The 20172-nt window shown below is 41.8% G+C and overlaps 1 protein-coding gene across 1 annotated transcript in view; it reads right to left on the bottom strand.

Annotated features, from left to right (window-relative positions):
- Positions 1-20172, bottom strand: part of grid2ipb (glutamate receptor, ionotropic, delta 2 (Grid2) interacting protein, b) — a 97131-nt gene that overhangs the window by 57392 nt on the left and 19567 nt on the right. The window contains exons 2-3 of the mRNA XM_055651398.1: positions 8472-9058; positions 3886-4040 (exon numbers count right to left, since the gene is read on the bottom strand). Of these exons, the coding sequence (XP_055507373.1) occupies positions 3886-4040; positions 8472-9050 (734 nt within the window). The 5' untranslated portion in view covers positions 9051-9058. The remainder of the gene's footprint in view (positions 1-3885; positions 4041-8471; positions 9059-20172) is intronic.

Genomic DNA, 20172 nt, shown 5'->3' with positions numbered 1-20172 from the left:
GCACCACTGATCCCTCCTACTCCAGTCTTTCCTTCAGCACCAGAGCCGTAAACAGCTCCTGCAACACACTTGTTTCTTGATTCTCTCTCTCTCCCTCACTGGCAGACCCAGTTTTCACAGGAACAGTAAGTAGCACGCTGGCTCACAAAGTGTTAGAGAACTCGCTGTGTTGGATGGTGGCGCAATTGATCTTGTGAATGCTGACAGCATTATCTGGAAGAGGGAGCTGTGAAAATCAGAAGGTCCCTCCTGAATAGCATACTCCTTTTTTAAAGAGAAACTATGTAAACCGACCTTTCGGCCCATCGACTTCATACCGAACTTTGTTCACCCGTTCACACTAGGTCTACGTTATCCTACTTTCTCATCCACTCCCTGCACACTAGGGACAATTTTACAGAGGCTAATCAACCTACCAAACCGCACGTCTTTGGGATGTGGTAGGAAACCGGAGCACCGGGGTCAAAATCAAAATCAAAATCACAGGCCACAGGGAGAACGTGCAAACTCCAACAGGCAGTACCCGAGATCAGAATCGAACCAGGTTCTCTCGTGCTGTAAAAAGGTTCGCTGTCCCAGTAATAAGCCATTTTTTTCTGACTGAAACCTGAGAAGATTTTTTTGTTGTTGAAGATATTGTCAGTATGTTCATGGATGAGGCTGCACTGATTATATATTAAATTAATCTGAGGATATTTCAACTATGCAGAACCCATAAATATGCAGCCTCGAATTCTATCAATAGTGTGGAGCTATCAGCTAAAGGATATTGGAAGCTGAACCATCTGATAGCACAAGGGTCTGGCCAAACAGCTGTAGGTATCTTCTGGTGGTAGTGTGGATGTAGTGCTCAGTTCAACTGTTAGCAAAATGTTGCCTCCTGATGAAAGTACAAAATCACCAGCAGTTTTGAGCTTGACAAAGTGAAGATCAATTCATTGTTAAAATCACTATGTTCAGACCAGTGCTTGCCTGCAAGATTATTCAATGGCAAATGATGTGAAAGAAGAAAAATTGAACACACACTCAAGGCTGCTCATTATGCATGGAGGTTTTTTTTTGAAGCTCCTTTCAGAGTTGGGATCATCAGTCACATTCAGGCTGTGCAACCAACATGACATTTTTCAAATGTGGGGCTGGGAAAGCACACAAAGAGTTTAAGGAAAGACAAAAAAGACTGAGATCCAACTGGCTGAGCATAATATTTCTTTTTTCTCACGTTGGAGAGAACTAATGAGGCAATGAGAGGTGACCAGAAAAAGAAGAGACATTAACAAACAGGAAGAAAAACAAGCAGCAAGACATGAAAAAGTGGACTGGCACAAACAACATGCCAAAACAAAAGAGGCCGAAAGGCCAATACAATGACAGAGGTGCAATAAGAAATAGTTAGTGATGACCTCAGGTAGCTAACAGAACAGACACAGACAAGTAATAGAGAGAAATGCATTGAAAAAGATAGAGGTGCATATGAGGCAAAATGATACTGAAAGAGAAATTAAAATTTAAAAAAAACACTCAGTAGGTCAGCAGCATCTGCTGAGAGAAAAAGAGAGTTAATGTTTCAGGTCGATAATCTTTTCTCTGACGTATATGTATATTGACCTGATATACCGATATAATAAGGATAAAAGGATGGCCTGGAAAGAATAAGTCTCCTTAATAATCAGCATGGTGGCCTTTGTGTAGAATCACGAGATGAAGGAGATATTAACTGATTATTTCTCAACTGTTTTTACTGAGGAGACGATCGTGTAAGCTAAGGAAGTAAGGCATAGGAGTTATGATGTCTTAAATTTTATACCGATTACCAAAGAGGAGATACTGGTAGTTTTAAAGCACATTAAGGTGGATAAATCCCCAGGGTCTGATGAAGCACAGCCACAGACCTTGTGGGAAGCTAAGGAGGAAATTGCAAAACCCCCCAGCAGAGATATTTGCATCCCCATTAGTCTCAGGTGAAATTCTGGAAGACTGGAGGGTGGTAAATATTGTACTGTTATTTAAAAAGCACAGCAAGGGTACGGCAAGGCAGTAAGGATCTATAGGCTGGTGACGGTAACCTCAGTGGTGGAAAAGTTGTTGGAGGGGATTCTTAAGGACAGGATCTACCAATGTTTGGATAGGCACAGGCTGATAAGGCATCGTGTTTTTGAAGCAAATTGATGCGTGGAAGGCAGTAGACGTTGTCTATGTGGATTTTAACAAAATCTTTTACAATATCCCGCATGGCAAGCTAGTCTAGAAGATTTAGTCCAAGGGGAGCTAGCCAATTGGATTCAAAATTGGCTTAGAGAAAGGAGTCAAAGGGTAATTGTGGATGATTGTTTTTCTCATTGTAGGCCTGTGACCAGTGGAATACTGCAGGGGCTGGCGTTGCGTCCACTGTTGTTTGTTATTTACCTTAACAATTTAGATGATAATATTTTTAACATTGTTAGTAAATTTGTAAATGACACCAAAATAGGTAGTATAGTAGACTATGAGGAAGGTTACCTTGTTTTTTTACGAGGATGTTGCCAGGACATAGATCATGAAATATAGAGAGGTACGGCAGGCCAGGACTTTATTCCTTGAAGCGCAGGAGGATGAGGGGTGATCTAATAGAGGTGTATAAGATCATGAGGGGAATAAATAGTGTAGATGCACAGAGTCTTTTACCCAGAGCAGGGGAATCAAGAACCAGAGGCGAGAGGGAAAATTTAATAGGAATCTAAGTGGCGTGCTGTCAGTCATACAGAAGCAAGCTATCACTGAATGTGTGCGACTTAACAGGAGTTTACCTGAACAAATTAGTTCCATCTCAGTTAAAGTAAGGGTATCTTCAGGGCCCTTCATTCCCATCCTACCCAGGAGGAATCCCACACCATTCAGTACTTCCATCCCTGATCCCATTAGTCCACTTCCCACCAATCTGCCAGCTTGAACCAACCAATCCACTGCAACTATTGATCTCCCACTTCTGATCACATTCCCAATCACGCTGCACCCCCAACCACCAATCAGATGCCTACAACTGAAAAAGAAATCAATTACCATAATAGACACAAAATGCTGGAGCAACTCAACGGGTCAATTCCCATAATCCCTTGTAGCTAAGCTGACCCAAACATGTCTGCCCATCAATCAGCCCCAAACTCCTTCTAATCCCCAACACACACCGACCACTCAGGTTATCTGTCCCCCCACCCAGTCCCGACCCCAAACCCACCTCCAACCCAGATAAGTTCCCTTTGCATGTTCTGCAGTGACAAAATGCACAAAGGAAGAATTATGTGCAAGGTCTTTTCAGTAGCGCACAACACCTTGTATGCTGCTATATTTCCCAGTGGCAGGTGCTTAAACAGTATGTTTTTTGATCAATTAATATTATTTCACTAACACAGCATTAAAGATGCTGTCCAATTTCAGGACCACAGTGTGTTAGCTTCAAAATAAGGAGACCAGTGCATAGTTTCAGAAAGCTGAGAGTTAGCACATTAATTTGTGATCGTGAAGGAATAGAAAATCTCACAATGCAGTCTAAATTTATGACACCCTATTTACCAAATTTTCCTGCTTTTTTCTTTCCTTCGTACAGTCTTTCTACTTTATTCTGTTGGTCAGCCATCAGAACGTGAGGTGGGTGGTTGACGCAGACTCTATCAGGGCGAGTGCAGAGTAGGATAGGAAAGGGGACAGTTGGGTTGATTGGGTATGGGTATTTAAAACACTGGTTTTGTCTCCCTCATCATCAGATGCGGCAGATGTCCTGGGAGGAGACAGTAAACTGAAAGGAATGAGTGGGTATTCAGATACCATTGAATTATTTGAATCCTTGTTGGGGTGCGGCTCTGTTGTGAATCTCTCGTACCTGGAGCAAATTATTTCTTCCATTGTACCCACCTGATGTCATCAATGAGCTGCTGGTGTTCCTCAGTGCTCAAAATCATGGGAAGTGCATAGGCCAAATAGTCAACCTTACGATCAGCTGCATACTGCTTCAAGAGGGTGAACAGCTTCTCTTTTACCTCAGGTTGCTCCCCAAGTGCAGTGTCAATCTGCATTGAAATCAAAAACATTGGTTTAACATGGTGTTAGAATTCAGGGCAATGGGGGAGCAGTGAGAAACACAAAAGAGGAAACTATAAGGGGGTCAGGGTCAAAAAGGAATATCGCTCCCACATTCTAAAATATCACTTGCGCCAGTCTGTTGTCTTCCTGGTCACAAGTAAAAAGGATGCCAGGTCAGCAAAAGGAAATGATTAGGAATACTTCTGCCACTACCCTGTCACCAAAAAAACTTGCTGGAATTATTCATTTACTTCCCGAGATGAACAAATTACATCAGATGCTGCTTGCAAGTTGACAGAACTGGGTTTTTTCAACTTGTTTTCAAAATTTACAAGGGTTTGTGCTGCATTTTACGTTAATCATTCTCTTCTTCTCAGGAACCATATCTAGAAAGAGTTGTGATTCAATTCAGTCTAATATGTATGGGAAAGGAAAACTTCCATTTATACATTCTCTCAGAATATTCAAAGCAGCCGTGTGGTTACTTTTGAAGTGTGATTATTGCTGCTATGGGAGTAATGCAACAGCCCCTGTTGTGGAAGAAGTTATAGAAACAGTGGATAATAACCAAATAATTTGCTTTAGAAATGCTGTTTGAGAGAATAAATTAACCAGAAGTTTAGAAGGATGAGAGGGAAACTTATAGAAACATATAAAATTATAAAAGTTCTGGACAAGCTAGATGCAGGAAAAATGTTCCCAATGTTGGGCGAGTCCAGAACCAGGGGCCACAGTCTTAGAATAATGGGGAGGCCATTTAAGTCTGAGGTGAGAAAAAAACTTTTTCACCCAGAGAGTTGTGAATTTGTGGAATTCCCTGCCACAGAGAGCAGTGGAGGCCAAATCACTTGATGGATTTAAGAGAGAGTTAGATAGAGCTCTATGGGCTAGTGGAATCAAGGGATATGGGGAGAAGGCAGGCACAGGTTATTGACTGGGGACGATCAGCCATGATGACAATGAATGGCGGTGCTGGCTCAAAGGGCCAAATGGCCTCCTCCTGCACCTTTTTTCTATGTTTCTATGCAACTAGTAGGATCTTCATTCTACACATTATCTTAGGGGCACCTCGTCAATGGCATAAAATTAACATAATAAGCAGATATGCAGTGGCATTCCCAACCAACTCCTGCCCTACTTGCTGGTAGAATGTCTAGATGGTATCACTGTAGATTTGGAGAGGAATTACAGTGCCATGTAACTTGGGGATGGCTTGGATATATCAGAGTTTATGAGAATAGCATAGTTTGTTACACATGGATTACAGTTTATTACAGATAAATTACAACCCTTTATATAACAAACTGTAAAACGATAGTTGTTGTGGGGTCTATCTGAGAGTTTACTGAGAAAGGCTGATCAAGATGAAAGTTGCCCAGAAAGACAAAATAATCTTTACAATGATTACTTATTCTTTTCCAATATGTTATCGTATCTGGCATCAATTCACAAGGATGCCTGGTACCCAGTAGATGTAACGTCATTAGGCCAACTGACTAGCTAATTACTTCAAAGTTATCTCATAGAAAGGAAGCTAGAAAGGGGAAAGAAATCATTGGCCTAGAAATTCTAGTGCATCCTAATGCATGATCATAACAGCATACGCCAATGATAATTTCATGAGCCTCTAGCTGCAACCTGCAGTGGAACTATTTTTAACAAACATTTTAAATACCTCACACAATATAGATTGGAGCAAAAAATAAACATCATAAATACCTCCAAAAATAAAGTTTGTTTTATAAGATCAGAGTGCATCTTAACTCACACATACCTCATATAACAAAGCATAATATTTTTAGAAAATTTTGAGGTGAGAATGACTCATAAATACATTGTTCATGTTCAATTCATCGGTTTTTCCTTGTTTACAGCAGAGACATTTGAAAATCAGTTTTGGAAGAGACCTGATTAGTTGAGAGCATTTTAAGCATTTTTGTGCTAAGCTCCACAAGCAGGGAAATCCAAAAGTCTTTGCCATTTCACAATGCATTGGCAGCAAATAGCAACATTGTGTACGTTGCCTACTGTATATCAAAGAATATGTCAGCTCTTGGGGGGAGATAGCATGTGACTGTTTTGAGACTGTGAATAAGGTCAGAGTATACCTCCGTTTTGCCTGTAGTTTTGTGCCTCAGAAATAATACATTCAAATCCTTCTAACCATCAATTTGGAACTATTTCCTCATTGTTTAAAAGTACTGTTTCTTTATTTTTATATCCAATTTTTTTCAATGCTTTCTCATATCTCCCTTATTGTACCTCATCCACCTTACTTGTTCAGCCTGTCCATGAACCTTTGTAGACTTTGCATACTCCTTATAGTTCACTTTCCCTCTTTGCACATCAGAAAACGCACATATGTTATAATGTATTTTCATCTTACCAGGCTGAGGGCACAGTACTGATCACAATGACAACCCACTGGTTTCACTATTTTTATTATTTGAGTTTTATCCTCCAACCATTCATCTACAGGTCCTTGCTAATATTTTACCTTCAATCATAAAAGGACTTATTTAACATAGCAACCCTTCAATTGGCAACCTGGCCAATTTACATTAGCTACTCAGCGTAGGACATAACGTGCTGGGGTAAGTCTACAGTGTAAAAAGACTAACTCAGCAGGTCAGGCAGTAGTTCTGGAGGACCTGAATAGGCAACATTTCAGTTTGGGTCCCTTCTTCAGACTAATGGTACTGTGGAATAGAAATCTGGAAAAGAGATAGGGGCGGTACAAAGCCTAGCAAGTGAATGATGGAAGCATGTGAGGAGTTTTGATTGGAAAAATGAGAAAAAAGAAATAAAGGAGACAAAAGAGGAAACAAGGAGACCAAAGGGTGTTGATAAGGTGAGAAGGGGTTTGAAACAGGAGTGAAATGTAAAGCCAGAGGGAAGGATATAGATGGAAGGGGACATGCAGGAGGTAATGGGAGTTGGGAATGTGAGAGAATGGGTGTGCTCCAGAGATAGGAAAGAGGGAGGGAGGAATGAAAAATAATGGGGTGGGGTGTGACCTAAAGTGGAGAACTCAATGTTCATATCTTAACGTTGTAAGCTACGCAAGCAGAATAAGAGGTGCAGTTCCTCCAGTGTGCTTGTGGCCTCACTCTGGCAATAGAGGAAGCCCAGGACCAAAGATTGGTATGGGAATGGGGGAGGTGGAGGCCAAAACAGTTAGCTACCTGGAGATCAGCAGGCCTAGGTATACTGAGCACAAATGTTCGGCAAAATATTCACCTAGCCTACACTTGGTCTCGCCGATGTAAAGGGGGCCTCTTTTCCACCTTTTCATCTCTAGCCTTTATCCACTCATCTGCCAATCAAAGCCCTCTTCACCTGTATCCAACTATCACCAACTAGGATTTGTTTTGTCGCCGCCTCTTTTCCAGCTTTCCCTTCCCCACTACAATCAGTCTGAAGAAGGGTCCTAACTTGAAACATTGCCTATCCATGTCCTCCATAGGACATGACCTGCTGAGTTACTCCAGCACTTTGTGCTCTATGCAAGATTCCTGCAGTTCTTTATGTCCCACCTCAGCTACCCTGATAGTTACACTTCAAAAAGCACGTTCATCAAAATGTTATTTCATACAACAAGGTTAGGTGCTGTATCATATTATAATTTTCTGAGTGCTCTGTCATCGCATGCTTAACAGAGAAATGCAGCATTTTACCTAACACTCCCTATTCTAACCACCTCTTTAATAGCAGTTAAAAATTATTATCTTTTTATCTTCTGCAACTCTTCTGGAATTTTTATTTTTTTTAGATTATGATTAATTGAACCACCACACTATAGCCATTTCTCATAAGCCTAGCATACAGCAATCAGATCCAGGAAGTAACTTTCTCTTAATTTTTACAGCACTTTATCTCTTGTGATAATAAGTTCATCTCCACATTAGACTCTTGATTATTTTTGTTACATTCCTGTTTAGATCTATTGTATTTTCTACAGTGAAGAAAGTTACAATATGCCTCAGCCACTTCTTTATTATCACCTGTAAGCTCACCCAATCCTTTTAAAGCATTGCCTGCAGCACTGCATATCTAATTCACCAGGATGCGAATTCCACCCAGCAGTAATGTAACGTGTCCCTATAAAATAACTGCTGACAGGGTGTGGATTCTAAATGTTCCTCACTTAAAATAAGTGTAATCCTCACTTAAAATAAGATTCTTGAGGAAATCTCCAATGCTATCCAATTCAATGGAGACTGGACCCCAAGGAAGACTGGTATAAACATTTTAACTGAAAATGTGCAGAATATATTGATAACAGTAAAGCTTTCTCTGATAAAGTCCATCAATATCATTCACTTTGATTGGATGAATCTCAGATCCTAACTCATATTTTACAAAGAATGGTTTGTTTTTGTGAACAGGGACTTTCTGCTTGGTAGGTAATATCCTACCTTTTTTCTGAAATCCAAGGCTTTATATTTTCTTTCCTGGTGCACTGCGTCAGCATTTTGGACATACTCTCGGATACTGCTGCTAACCCGCTTATGTCTCCTTCCAAAGCACAAGACTCCCAGCTTCAATGGTTTTCCATGATTAGCCTTTATCATGGCAGCAGCAGTAGCATAGTGTTTCACTGGGACTCCATTAACCTCCAGAACATAGTCACCAGTTTTAAGCCCAAGCTCAGCCGCCGGGGCATCTGGAAGACAATTCTCAACCCGCAAAGGGCTGTCACCACTCAGGTTGAATCCAAATCTTCCATCGGCTGCCGGCAAGAGATCTAGCTGCTCAATACGAGACACCACCCCAATACTAGGAGGAACAGTTTTACAATGTTTAGCTAGATTTACTAAAGCATCACAGTTCATGGCTGACACATCTTGTCCCTCAATCTCCAGAATTTGATCTCCTGGTTGCAGACCAGCAACATGGGCACTGCTGCCCTCTTGAACAGAGATGATGTAACAGGGTCCGTTCCCAATAATCCGAAATCCAAACTCCTCTGGCCATCCTTCATTGTGACTTGGCATTGTGACAACTGGAATGAGAAATAAGGCAACTTTAGACACTGATGGAATCAAGGTCCTTTGAATCAACTTGAAACCCTGGACACAGGCAACTTCATAAGAAACTGCTTGAAAAAAAAACAAGTATTATTCATAGGAAAGTATAGTACCTTCCAAATCCCTTTCAAAAAGCACCAGAGTACCTTGTGGGTAGAGAATAACTTCTAAGTGCCATCAATACCAATGAAAGATGCAGGCAGCCAATTTGTAAGGATCGATAAGTTAAGGGTCAATAATGTTTTAGTATTATCGAATCATGGAGAAACATTGACCTGGTCAAGGGTCGCAACTTGTCTGTTCTACAAAGTGCCATTCAAATGTTTTCATTAATTTAAGGGCACAAATTTAAGGGCACCTCGAGTCTGACAACAGTCCCCGAGTACTGTGTTGAAGAACTAGATTCCAGCTGCTGTTGTCCCATCCAATTTAGCAGATGGTCAATGTAACTGAAGACAATGCTCATCACAATCAACACCACCAAATATTTGTGTCATCCGCAAGCTTATTAATCATATCTCCTGCATTCATATCCAGATAGTAAATGTGCAGGAGAGTCACCACTGGTCACAAGCTTCCAATTGCAAAAGCCGCACTCCACCATCAACCGCTCTCGAATTGGATGCAACATGATAATTTTCCTTAGATACCTTGAGCCCTAACCTTTTGGACCAGCCTTCCATGTAGGATCTTGTCAAATATCTCACTGAAGCCCATAAGATAGGTCTATACCTACCACATTGTACTTATCAATATAGTTTATAATCTCAAGCAGTCCAGCACGATCTCCATCAACAAAACTCTGCTGACTATCTTTTTCTAAGTATGGATAAATCCTGACTCTCAGAAATGTTTTCAATAAGTTTGCTATGACTGATGGTGGAATTACTGGCCTGTATTTAACTGGCTTATGCTTGATATCCTTCTTGAATACAGATAATCTTTGTCGTTGTCCAGTCATCTGGCACCTTACCCGTGTCAAGCAAAGATTTAAAAATCCTTATGGGCCTGTCCCACTTAGGCGATTTTTCAGGCGACGGCCGGCAACTGTCAAGTTGCAAGCAGTTGCCTGAAAAACCAGCAACTGGAACGGCGACTGTCAGAGTGTAACACAAACACACACATATTTTCCTTCAGCAGCTCGTTATGCAGGCGGGGGACAGGGCAAGCGGAGGTAGTGCTGTCCGAGTGAAATTCACACAGTGCAAAGCCAACGTGAACAGGAAGGTTGGCACTGTAATTAAGTCGGCGAAAGCACAGTGTACGGTAAGTCCTTTAAAAGAGGGAGGGGAATGGGGGCGAGGGGGGGAGAAGGAGACAACTTTTTAGAAGCCAAAGATACACGGCTGTGAAGCCCGGCGAACTTTTAACATTACCGATCGGTTATCCTTGGTTCTGAAAACTACTGCTTAAGTTTTTTTTTCCCCCCAATGAGCCATTGAAATTCACCGGTCAGCACCAGCTACAACCTACGTGAACCTACGAGAACCTTCGACCTCCTGGCAACCGACTAGGACCTCGTGGCGACCCACCTACGGCACGAGATGGCGGCTTCATTCTAGTCGTTGCAAATTTTTCAACATGTTGAAAAATTTGCAGCGAACATGTGGCGACTGCATAGTCTCCTGCAGTCGCTTAAAAAGTCGCCTAAGTGGGACAAACCCATCAGGGTCCCAGTGATCCCCTTTCCTCGTAGCAGCCTATGGTCCAGGTCCTGGAGACTAATGCACCTTTCTGCCATCTAAAACAGATCACAGTCAACAGCTAGTGGAACTGCTGCCTCACAGCACCTGAGATCAAAGTTCAGTCCTGATCTCAGGTGCTGTCTGTGTGGAGTATGCACAATCACCCTGTGATGCATAAGTTTGCTCCAGATGCGGATATGTGTTTCCTCACATACAGTAAAGGCATGTGGGTGATAGGTTAATTGGCTGCTGTAAGTTGTCCCTTATTTGTAGGTGAGTGGTAAAATATTGTAGAGAATGTGGGAAGAATACAAAATTGGATTAAAGGAGGAATAGTGTTGATAGTCAGGATAACTCTGAAGGGTCAGTGCCCATGATGTATGTCTCCATGTTTCTGTATGTCTCGATGTCATTAAGACACTAAAACATGCTCCTTTACATGTTTTTGTATATATCCCCCACCCAGCAACTGCCGCACCACAGCCTCAGAATGCACCTTTGGAATGGAGTTGAGAAGAATTTCTTTAGCCACAGAGTGGTGAATCTGTGGAATTCATTGCCAAAGACGGCTGCAGAGGCCAAAAGATTGGGTATTTTTAAAGCAGAGATTGATAGTCTCTTGATTAGTAAGGGTGTCAAAGATTACAGGAAGAAAGCATGAGGATGGGGTTGAGAGGGGAAAATAGATCAGTCATTATCGAATGGCCAAGTAGACTCGATGGGCCAAATAGCCTAATTATGCTCCTATCTCGTCTTATGGTCAAACAGTGGAAACCCTCAGCCTATTGCATCAACATTTGACTATGTGAAAAAGTGAACCTTACAATTCATTGAGTTATTGAGTCATAGTGCCACACAGCGTGGAAACAGGCCCTTCAGCCCAAAAACTCACCCACGCCAACCAATATGCCCATCTACACTAGTCCCACCTGCCAGCGTTTGGCCCAATGCCTAAACTATCCAAATGTTTTTTTAAATATCATGGTAGTATCTGCCTGAACTACCTCCTCTGGCAGCTCGTTCCATATATCTACCACCCTTAGTATAAATTCCTATTAAATCTTTTCCCCTCACCTTAAAACCATCTCAACCTACAATGCAACTTAGGCACAAGGGAATATGCAAAACACCATTGGTTGTGTCCAATCCTTGACATGGTACTTCCCTTTGAGAATAGAGGCCATCCTTCCCATAAGGTTTGTACCACGCTTTATTATGTCCAATGGAAATGTGAACTATTGGAAAAGGTCAATTACTATCATCTTTTTGCCTATAGGAGGCCATTTTATATTCCCTTGGGTGTAATCAGTAATAGTGCCTTGCATTTGAATTGCATCTTGAAAATAGTCAAATTGACCTGGGATCGGTAACAGAAGAATAAACAAACACTATGAACCACATAAAATCTAGATAAGGTAGAAAATAAAAAGTTAAAAGAGCTAGGTTTTGAAAAGAACACATTAAAGCAGGTAAGTAGGATGAGAGGCGGCAGGGTTTAGGAAAGAATTTCCAGAATTTTGGACTTTAGTTGCTCAAGGCAGGGCTGCCAATTGTGAAGCAATTAAAATGGAGAATGTGCAAGAAGATAAATGCAAAGTTCAAGTCAAAGCATTACAATCTTTGAAACACCGTGCTTTTCTGCACTGATCATTGTATTTATTGTAACCGTGTATACTGTGAACTCTTAGCTTAATGAGAACAAGGAAATTAATTGTACTCTGGTGTATATGGCGATAAAGCAATCTGAATCTAAATCTGAATCTAAATCAAATCAGGAGTATGATGAAATACCTTTCACTTCCTTGGATGTGTGAACTCTAAAAACACTTTGGTGACTGTCATTGTCGCCAAAAAAACAGTGACTGGACTCCCCTACGACAATATCTACGTCATTGTCTACGACAAGCTACAACAACTTACCACCGAGTCGATGTCAAGCTACGTCAAGCTACCGACAACTGGCGACCCATTAGGACGTCTACCTGTGACCACACCTACGACAACCTATGTCCATGCGCGACAAGCTACGACCCTGTCGTCGACAACGTAATACAATTCGGTCGCCAGTACTTGTCACCGGGTGACGTAGGTTGTTGTAGGTAGTCACCAATGGAATTCACCGGTCAGCACCGGCGACAACCTATGTCACCTGGTGTCAACCTACGTCATCCTGGCGACAACCTACATCATCCTAGCGACAACCAACGACAGCACTTACATCAGGAGGTCAAGCTACGCTCATTGGTGTCAACCCCATTGTCGCCGACTGTCGCCAAACATTTTTGAACATTTCAAAATCCAACAGTGACCAGAAAAATGCTACGACTCTTTGGGCAACTGAGGAGACTACTGACGACCATACAGGCGACACCCTGGCGACCATGTGATGACAGCCTAGTCGCCTGTGTTTGCCTAAAAAATAGCCTAAGTAGGACAGGCCCTTTACTTTATGAAAATTCAAAACAACGTACCCACATGACTGTGAAATAGGTGCACACATGGAATAATCATAACCATAGTTAGTATGTTTAATATATGTAGCAGTTATGGTTTTCAAAAGCCGTGAAGCTTCGTATTTAGTTCTTGCACACCATTATAGAAGTTTCCCAAAGGGAAAAGCTTTAAATAGAATATGTGCAGCAAATCCTGCAAGAAGGTTTATTTGACACTATTTTAAGAAATTCACCTCGTACCTAAAATTCTATATATAAGAAAAACAATTGTATAAGCCTCTTTGCAATTATAGCTGCATGTGTTAAGAGTTTATGATATTATGGAAGAATTAAAATGACAGAAGTCTGCAATACACTTCACACTTAATGAAAGAGAAGAGACAAGAGAGACACAAACCATATTTTAGAATGATGCTCCAAATTTTATTATGGTAGGTATCAGCATTTATGTGGATGCAAATAGACCAGTCTACCTGCTCACTGATTTGAGTTTAAAACGTAGTAGATTTTCATGCATCTCAATCTTAAAGATAAATATGACTGGAAATGTGAACTTTTGATTAAAATGTTCCACCTAATTATCCATTATGCCTTGAAGGTATTGCATGCATCATTGTTGCTTGGTCCTTGCAATTTCTATGAAAAGCATTCAAATCCATTTACAAGTAGATGACAAGTAGATAAAATAATGAGTGAGAAGTATGGTGAACCTAAGTTATAAGCATTCCCAATAACTACATTGCCTTGTTGAGCAGAAAAAATAAACTTATTGCCTTTGTGCATATTAATTTGCATTGGTATTATTATCAAAACAGATCTGAGTTACATCCAACAATTGGTTTCCCTAGCAATGCTCCATGCATTTCACATGACTAAACTTATATTAACATTGATTGATCTTGCCCCCCACAATCTCTGAACCCAGCCTGATGAAGCAAAAGAATGACAGACAGAAGCTCAACATGTGGGCAAATGGCAATACCACAGCCTCCCCCCTTGAGGTGCAATGTATTTGAGAATTTCCAGTATTTTCTGAATGAAACACACAGTCATATTTTATAGATTATATATCATATTTTCACCCCAAGCCTTATATTAACTGCTGCAGTCACAAAGTTTGCACCAATCAAGGATTTATTGCCACCAGGCATGGTTGCTATGGAAATGTAAATCATCAGTTTAAGTCATTTGCAAAACAGTTCACACTGGTGAGACACTTACAGAAATCTTCTTGTGAAGACGGCAAATCACTCGGGCCTTGATTTAAGACATGTCTGGACCTTCGACTTCTGAGCAGTCTCTTCATCCGGCTCACAATACTTTCCCTCTTAGCCATGGTCACATATGTTCAAATATGCTCATGTTGGTTAAAAAGTAAAGTAAAGGTGCTATGTTTAAATTCACCCTAATTGCTTTAAAAATATTTTATAATATCATTTTTCAAAGCAGAGAATCTTCTTATCAGCCTATGATACTGATTCCACTGTCCTCTTCATGCGGTTGATTCTCTTTTGCATCAGACTCACACATTTCTCTTTTACTGAAACTCTGATGCGCAGGAGAATGTCCTGCCTCCTGCAGAATGAGAACACGTTTCCATTTCAATTCATTCCTGATGTAAGGGGAGCTGTTTAGTGCCCAGAAAACACAAAGACACACGTGAAGAGACGGAACAGCAATCATTGCTCTTAATTACAGCTTTAGCAGAAATAGCTGGGGACATTTAGATGATCAAATGGAATTGTAGAATGAATTATTACTGAAAAAAGAACATCATCATGCTGCAGAAATACTGGGATCAGTATAATGTGTCTGTGGTATCCCATAATTTATCCAAACTATCCTAGGTTTGACACAGTGGCGCAGCGATAGAGTTGCTAACTTACAGTTCTGGACATCCCGGTTCAGCCCTGAAAGGAAACATCGTGATATAGATCAGTTATAAATATGGGTGGATTAAAGACAGAAGGTGTTTTATGCAAGCAAATGTGAAGTGTTGCACTTTGGGTGGTCAAATACCAAAGACCTTTAACAGCATTCATGTACAGAGAGTCTTGGGGTACATAGATACATAGACAATAGGTGCAGGAGGAGGCCATTCAGCCCTTCGATCCAGCACCGCCATTCATTGTGATCATGGCTGATCGTCCCCTATCAATAACCCATGCCTGCCGTCTCCCCATATCCCTTGACTCCACTAGCCCCTAAACCTCTATCTAACTCTTTCTTAAATCCATCCAGTGATTTGGCCTCCACTGCCCTCTGTGGCACGGAATTCCATAAATTCACAACTCTCTGGGTGAAAAAGTTTTTTCTCACCTCAGTCTTAAATTACCTCCTCTTTATTCTAAGACTGTGGCCCCTGGTTCTGGACTAGCCCAACATCGAACTTGTCCAGTCCTTTTATAATTTTATATGTTTCTATAAGAACCCCCTCATCCTTCTAAACTCCAGTGAATACAAGCCTAGTCTTTTCAATCTTTCCTCATATGACAGTCCCACCATCCCATGGATCAATCTTGTGAACCTACGCTGCACTGCCTCAATCACAAGGATGTCCTTCCTCAAATTAGGAGACCAAAACTGTACCCAATACTCCAGATGTGGTCTCACCAGAGCCCTATACAACTGCAGAAGAACCTCTTTACTCCTATACTGAAATCCTCTTCTTATGAAGGCCAACATTCCATTAGCTTTCTTCACTGCCTGCTGTACCTGTAAGCCAACTTTCAGTGACCGGTGTACAAGGACGCCCAGGTCTCGCTGCACCTCCCCCTTACCTAACCTAACCCCATTGAGATAATAATCTGCCCCCTTGTTTTTTCCGCCAAAGTGGATAACCTCACATTTATCTATATTATACTGCATCTGCCACACATCTGCCCACTCACTCAACCTGTCCAGGTCACCCTGCAACTTCCTAACATCCTCTTCACAGTTCACACTGCCACCCGGCTTTGTGTCATCTGCAAACTTGCTAGTGTTGCTCCTAATTCCCTCTTCCAAATCATTAATATACATGGTAACACAATTGTGGCCCCAACACCGAGCCTTGCGGCACTCCACTCGCCGACTGCCTGCCATTCTGAAAAGTACCCGTTCACTCCTACTCTTTGCTTCTGGTCTGCCAACCAATTTTCTATCCATGTCAACACCCTACTCCCAATACCATGTGCTCTAATTTTAGTCACCAGTCTCCCGTGCGCGACCTTATCAAAGGCTTTCTGAAATTTTAGATACACTAACTACATCCACTGGCACCCCTTCATCCATTTTACTTGTCATATCCTCAAACATTTCCAGAAGATTAGTCAAGCATGATTTCCCTTTCATAAATCCATGTTGACTTGGACTAATCCTTTTACTGCTATCCAAATGCCCCATTATTATCTCTTTAATAATTGACTCCAGCATCTTTCCCACCACTGAAGTCAGGCTAACTGGTCTGTAATTCCCCGTTTTCCCTCTCACTCCTTTCTTGAAAAGTGGGATAACTTTAGCTATCCTCCAATCCACAGGAACTGATCCTGAATCTATTGAACATTGGAAAATTATCACCAATGCGTCCACTATTTCTAGAGCCGCCTCCCTGAGGACCCTGGGATGCAGACCATCCGGCCCAGGGGATTTATCATCCTTCAGTCCCAAATCCATAGCTCCAAATCCATAGCTCATTGAAAACGGCAACACGAGTAGGTACCATGGCAGATGGAAATTGCTGTCACAAACTGTAGTAAAAATATCCAATTATATCAACAAAGCCTTCAAATTGAAATAATTTATACATTACACGCTGTGCCAATCTGTTTCCATATCAATAACCTAGTTGCTAGGTAACAGAATGCACACCTCTTGGTATTTTTGTGTTGTTATTCGCAATTTTTTATGTTATCCTCATTTATGTTATGCTCCATTTGTATGACAAAACTGCTTGAATGAATTAATTCTCTTTTATGGGTTTGAATCAATTTCTGACATCTCACAATTTCAGAAAGTAGTCACCCACATTCTTTCTCTCTTCAGCAACAACAATTAGATGATTATAAACTTGGCCATCAACCACCTACAGATACGTAATGGCTATGAGCAAATCATAAACTACTGGGTATTTTGCAGTGCTTGGCTGGATTCATGCAGCTGCATTAGCATTTTTGATCACAGCAGAATGAGCATCCCTTCCACCTATATAAACATTCCACCTCACGTTCTCTCCTAAATTACATATCCTTCTGATGGAGATATATATCACTGTTTCATGATCCTTTTCCCTTGTTCACAGGACTATAATGACACCTCCATTGGATGGACTGTGTGAATGAATCCGCCCTCATTTAATCATATCAGTCCTTTTGAACATTGGCGTTACCCAAGCTCACAACATTAAAGAGAACTCTTATTTTCTTTCTTTTTTATACACTAAAGCAGACAATTTCACAATTTGTTAATATTCCACCGGTCAGGTTTCTGCCTATTCTCAACTAATCTAAATCCCTATAAAATCCCTTTACATCCTGCTCACTACTCATAATCCCTCTTAATTTAGTATCATTGGCAAATTTGGAAATACAGCATTTGATCCTCTCAGCCAAATCCTTCATGTCGATTGTGAATAACTGAGACCCAAGCACCAATTTAAAGTGGTAAATCTTAATGTCAGAGTTGTACAACATAGGCATGAACTTCATAACTCTATGTGTTGCTCATTCAAGTCGCCGTTAACATGCCTTTTAAATGCTTTTACTGTTCTTGCTTCCACCACCACCACCTCTGGCTACTCCAGATAACAACTACTCTTTAAGAGAAAAATGTACCCCTCAAATTCCTTTAAATCTCTTCCCTCTCACCTTAACTCTATGCCCTCGAGTTTTGGACGCCGGTCCCAGGGGAAACAAGTTATCTATTCTATCCATGTCACAGATGTTGCCTGACTTGCTGAGTTATTCCAGCAATTTGTTTTTGTTCAAGATTCTAACATCCAGTTTCTTGTATCTCCAGAACCATATCTTGTCCACTCTACTACAATTGGAAATGCTAATTTAAAGAAATATAAAATATAGAACAGTACACCATATACCCACCATAAACCCGCCCACTGTGCCAAACATGATGCCAAATTAAATTAATCTCTTCTGACTCTACATGGTCTATATCCCTTTTTCCGCTTCCTCCAATCTAAATGCTTCTTAAATGTTGCTACTTTGTCTGCTTCCACCACATTGGCGGGTATTGGTAAGTTGACGCTGAGGATCTAGGTTGCATACCATCCTAACTGGGAAATACAAGTATGTATGATGATACAATGATACAATTTATTTGTTGTCATTAGAACCTCATTGAGGTTCAAATGAAATTTGGTTTCTGCAGCCATACACACAAGAAAAAGAACCAAGACACAACACAATCTACACAAATCTCCTCCTCACTGTGATGGAAGGCAAAGTCTTATCTCTCCCCTGCACTCCTCATTCTCCTCCCGATGTCAGAGTCAAAGCCCCCGGCGGGCGATGGCAAGTGTCCCGCGGCCATTAAAGCCGCACCGGGTGATTCAAAGCCGCGCTCCGGGTCTTGGTGTTGGAGTCCCCGGCGAGAGCTAGCAAGTCCCGCGGCCATTGAAAGCCGCGCCGGGCGATGTAAGGCCCCGCTCCAGGTAATTTTTAACCCCGCAACTCGGGCGGGAGAAGTCGCCGTTGCGGAAGCCCCGAAAAGCGGTCTCCCAGCAGGGACCCGTGGGCTCCCGGTGTTACTGTCCACCAGACCTGCGGTTGGAGCCTCCGAATCTCCGGGGTCGGGTCGCAGCAGTGCGCCACCACTGCTCCTCCCGCTCCGAACTTGGCCAACTCCGCGATGGTGGGTAAGTCCGCAGGCTCCGCGACTGGAGCCCCAGGTCGTTCCGGTTGGAGGCCGCTCCACGGTGCTAGGCCCTAATGACAACGGAGACCCGACAGAGAAAAGGTCGGGTTCTCCGTGCAGGGGAAAGATTTTAAAAGTTTCCCCACCCCCCCGCCCCCACACACATACCCAGTTTAAAAAAAAGCACTTTAACTACATTCAAATACATAACTACATGTATATCACCATTATTTCATTATCATTGGTCTTAATCAAGGAACAGTCTGTCCAACTGCTCTTTGGGAATACCTTCACCAGAAAGACCACAGTAGTTTAGGAATATGGCTCAACACCACCTTCTTAAGGGCAGTTAGGGGTAGGCAATAAATACTGGCAATTTCCAGATTATGAAAAATTATTACAAAAAAATTCCACATAGATTCTACTGGTTGCGGGTAAGCAGGTAGTCCTTAGAATGGTTCAACACCAAGAGGCGAGGCCCAGAGCTGTGGCCTTTTCTATTCGGCCGGATCATGCAGTACCCAGTACGCAAAGATCAGTTGGAAGCCTAGACAATGAGTTGTTCATCGACCTAGACTGTACAGTGATGTATTTCCAGCCAACATATTAAAAGTGTTACTCCTTATACTGATATTGCAAGATGGTCTCCAATCTACACTGGAAATAAACTGAAATAACGACCGGAGGTGAGCATGTGAAGTACCATCACCTTCAAGTATAAGATCTAGGAAAAAATAAAAGCACAAGCAATTAATGGGAATCACGCGGAGTGTTCGAGCACTGACCTTCCCAATGGGCACTGGGCCATAGTGTACTACATTACAGTAGAGTCATGTGCTTCTGCATACACAGTGACCACACCAAAGCTTTGAATGTGCATCAAAACATGAACACGTCTCACATTACTGGAGCACTATGGGGCAGTACAGCAGTAGAGTTGCTGCCTTAAGCACGAGAGACCTGGGTTTGATCTTGTCTGTATGGACATTTTATGATCTCACTGTGACTGCATGGGTTTTCTCCAGGTGCTCCAGTTTCCTCCGACATTCCAAAGACGGTAGGTTTGTAGGTTAATTGTTTCCAGATCGGTGGTCGGCGTGG

This window comes from Leucoraja erinacea, chromosome 20 (assembly GCF_028641065.1).
Source record: "Leucoraja erinacea ecotype New England chromosome 20, Leri_hhj_1, whole genome shotgun sequence".
Taxonomy (NCBI): Eukaryota; Metazoa; Chordata; class Chondrichthyes; order Rajiformes; family Rajidae; genus Leucoraja; species Leucoraja erinaceus.
This window is presented reverse-complemented; position numbering and strand designations above follow the sequence as displayed.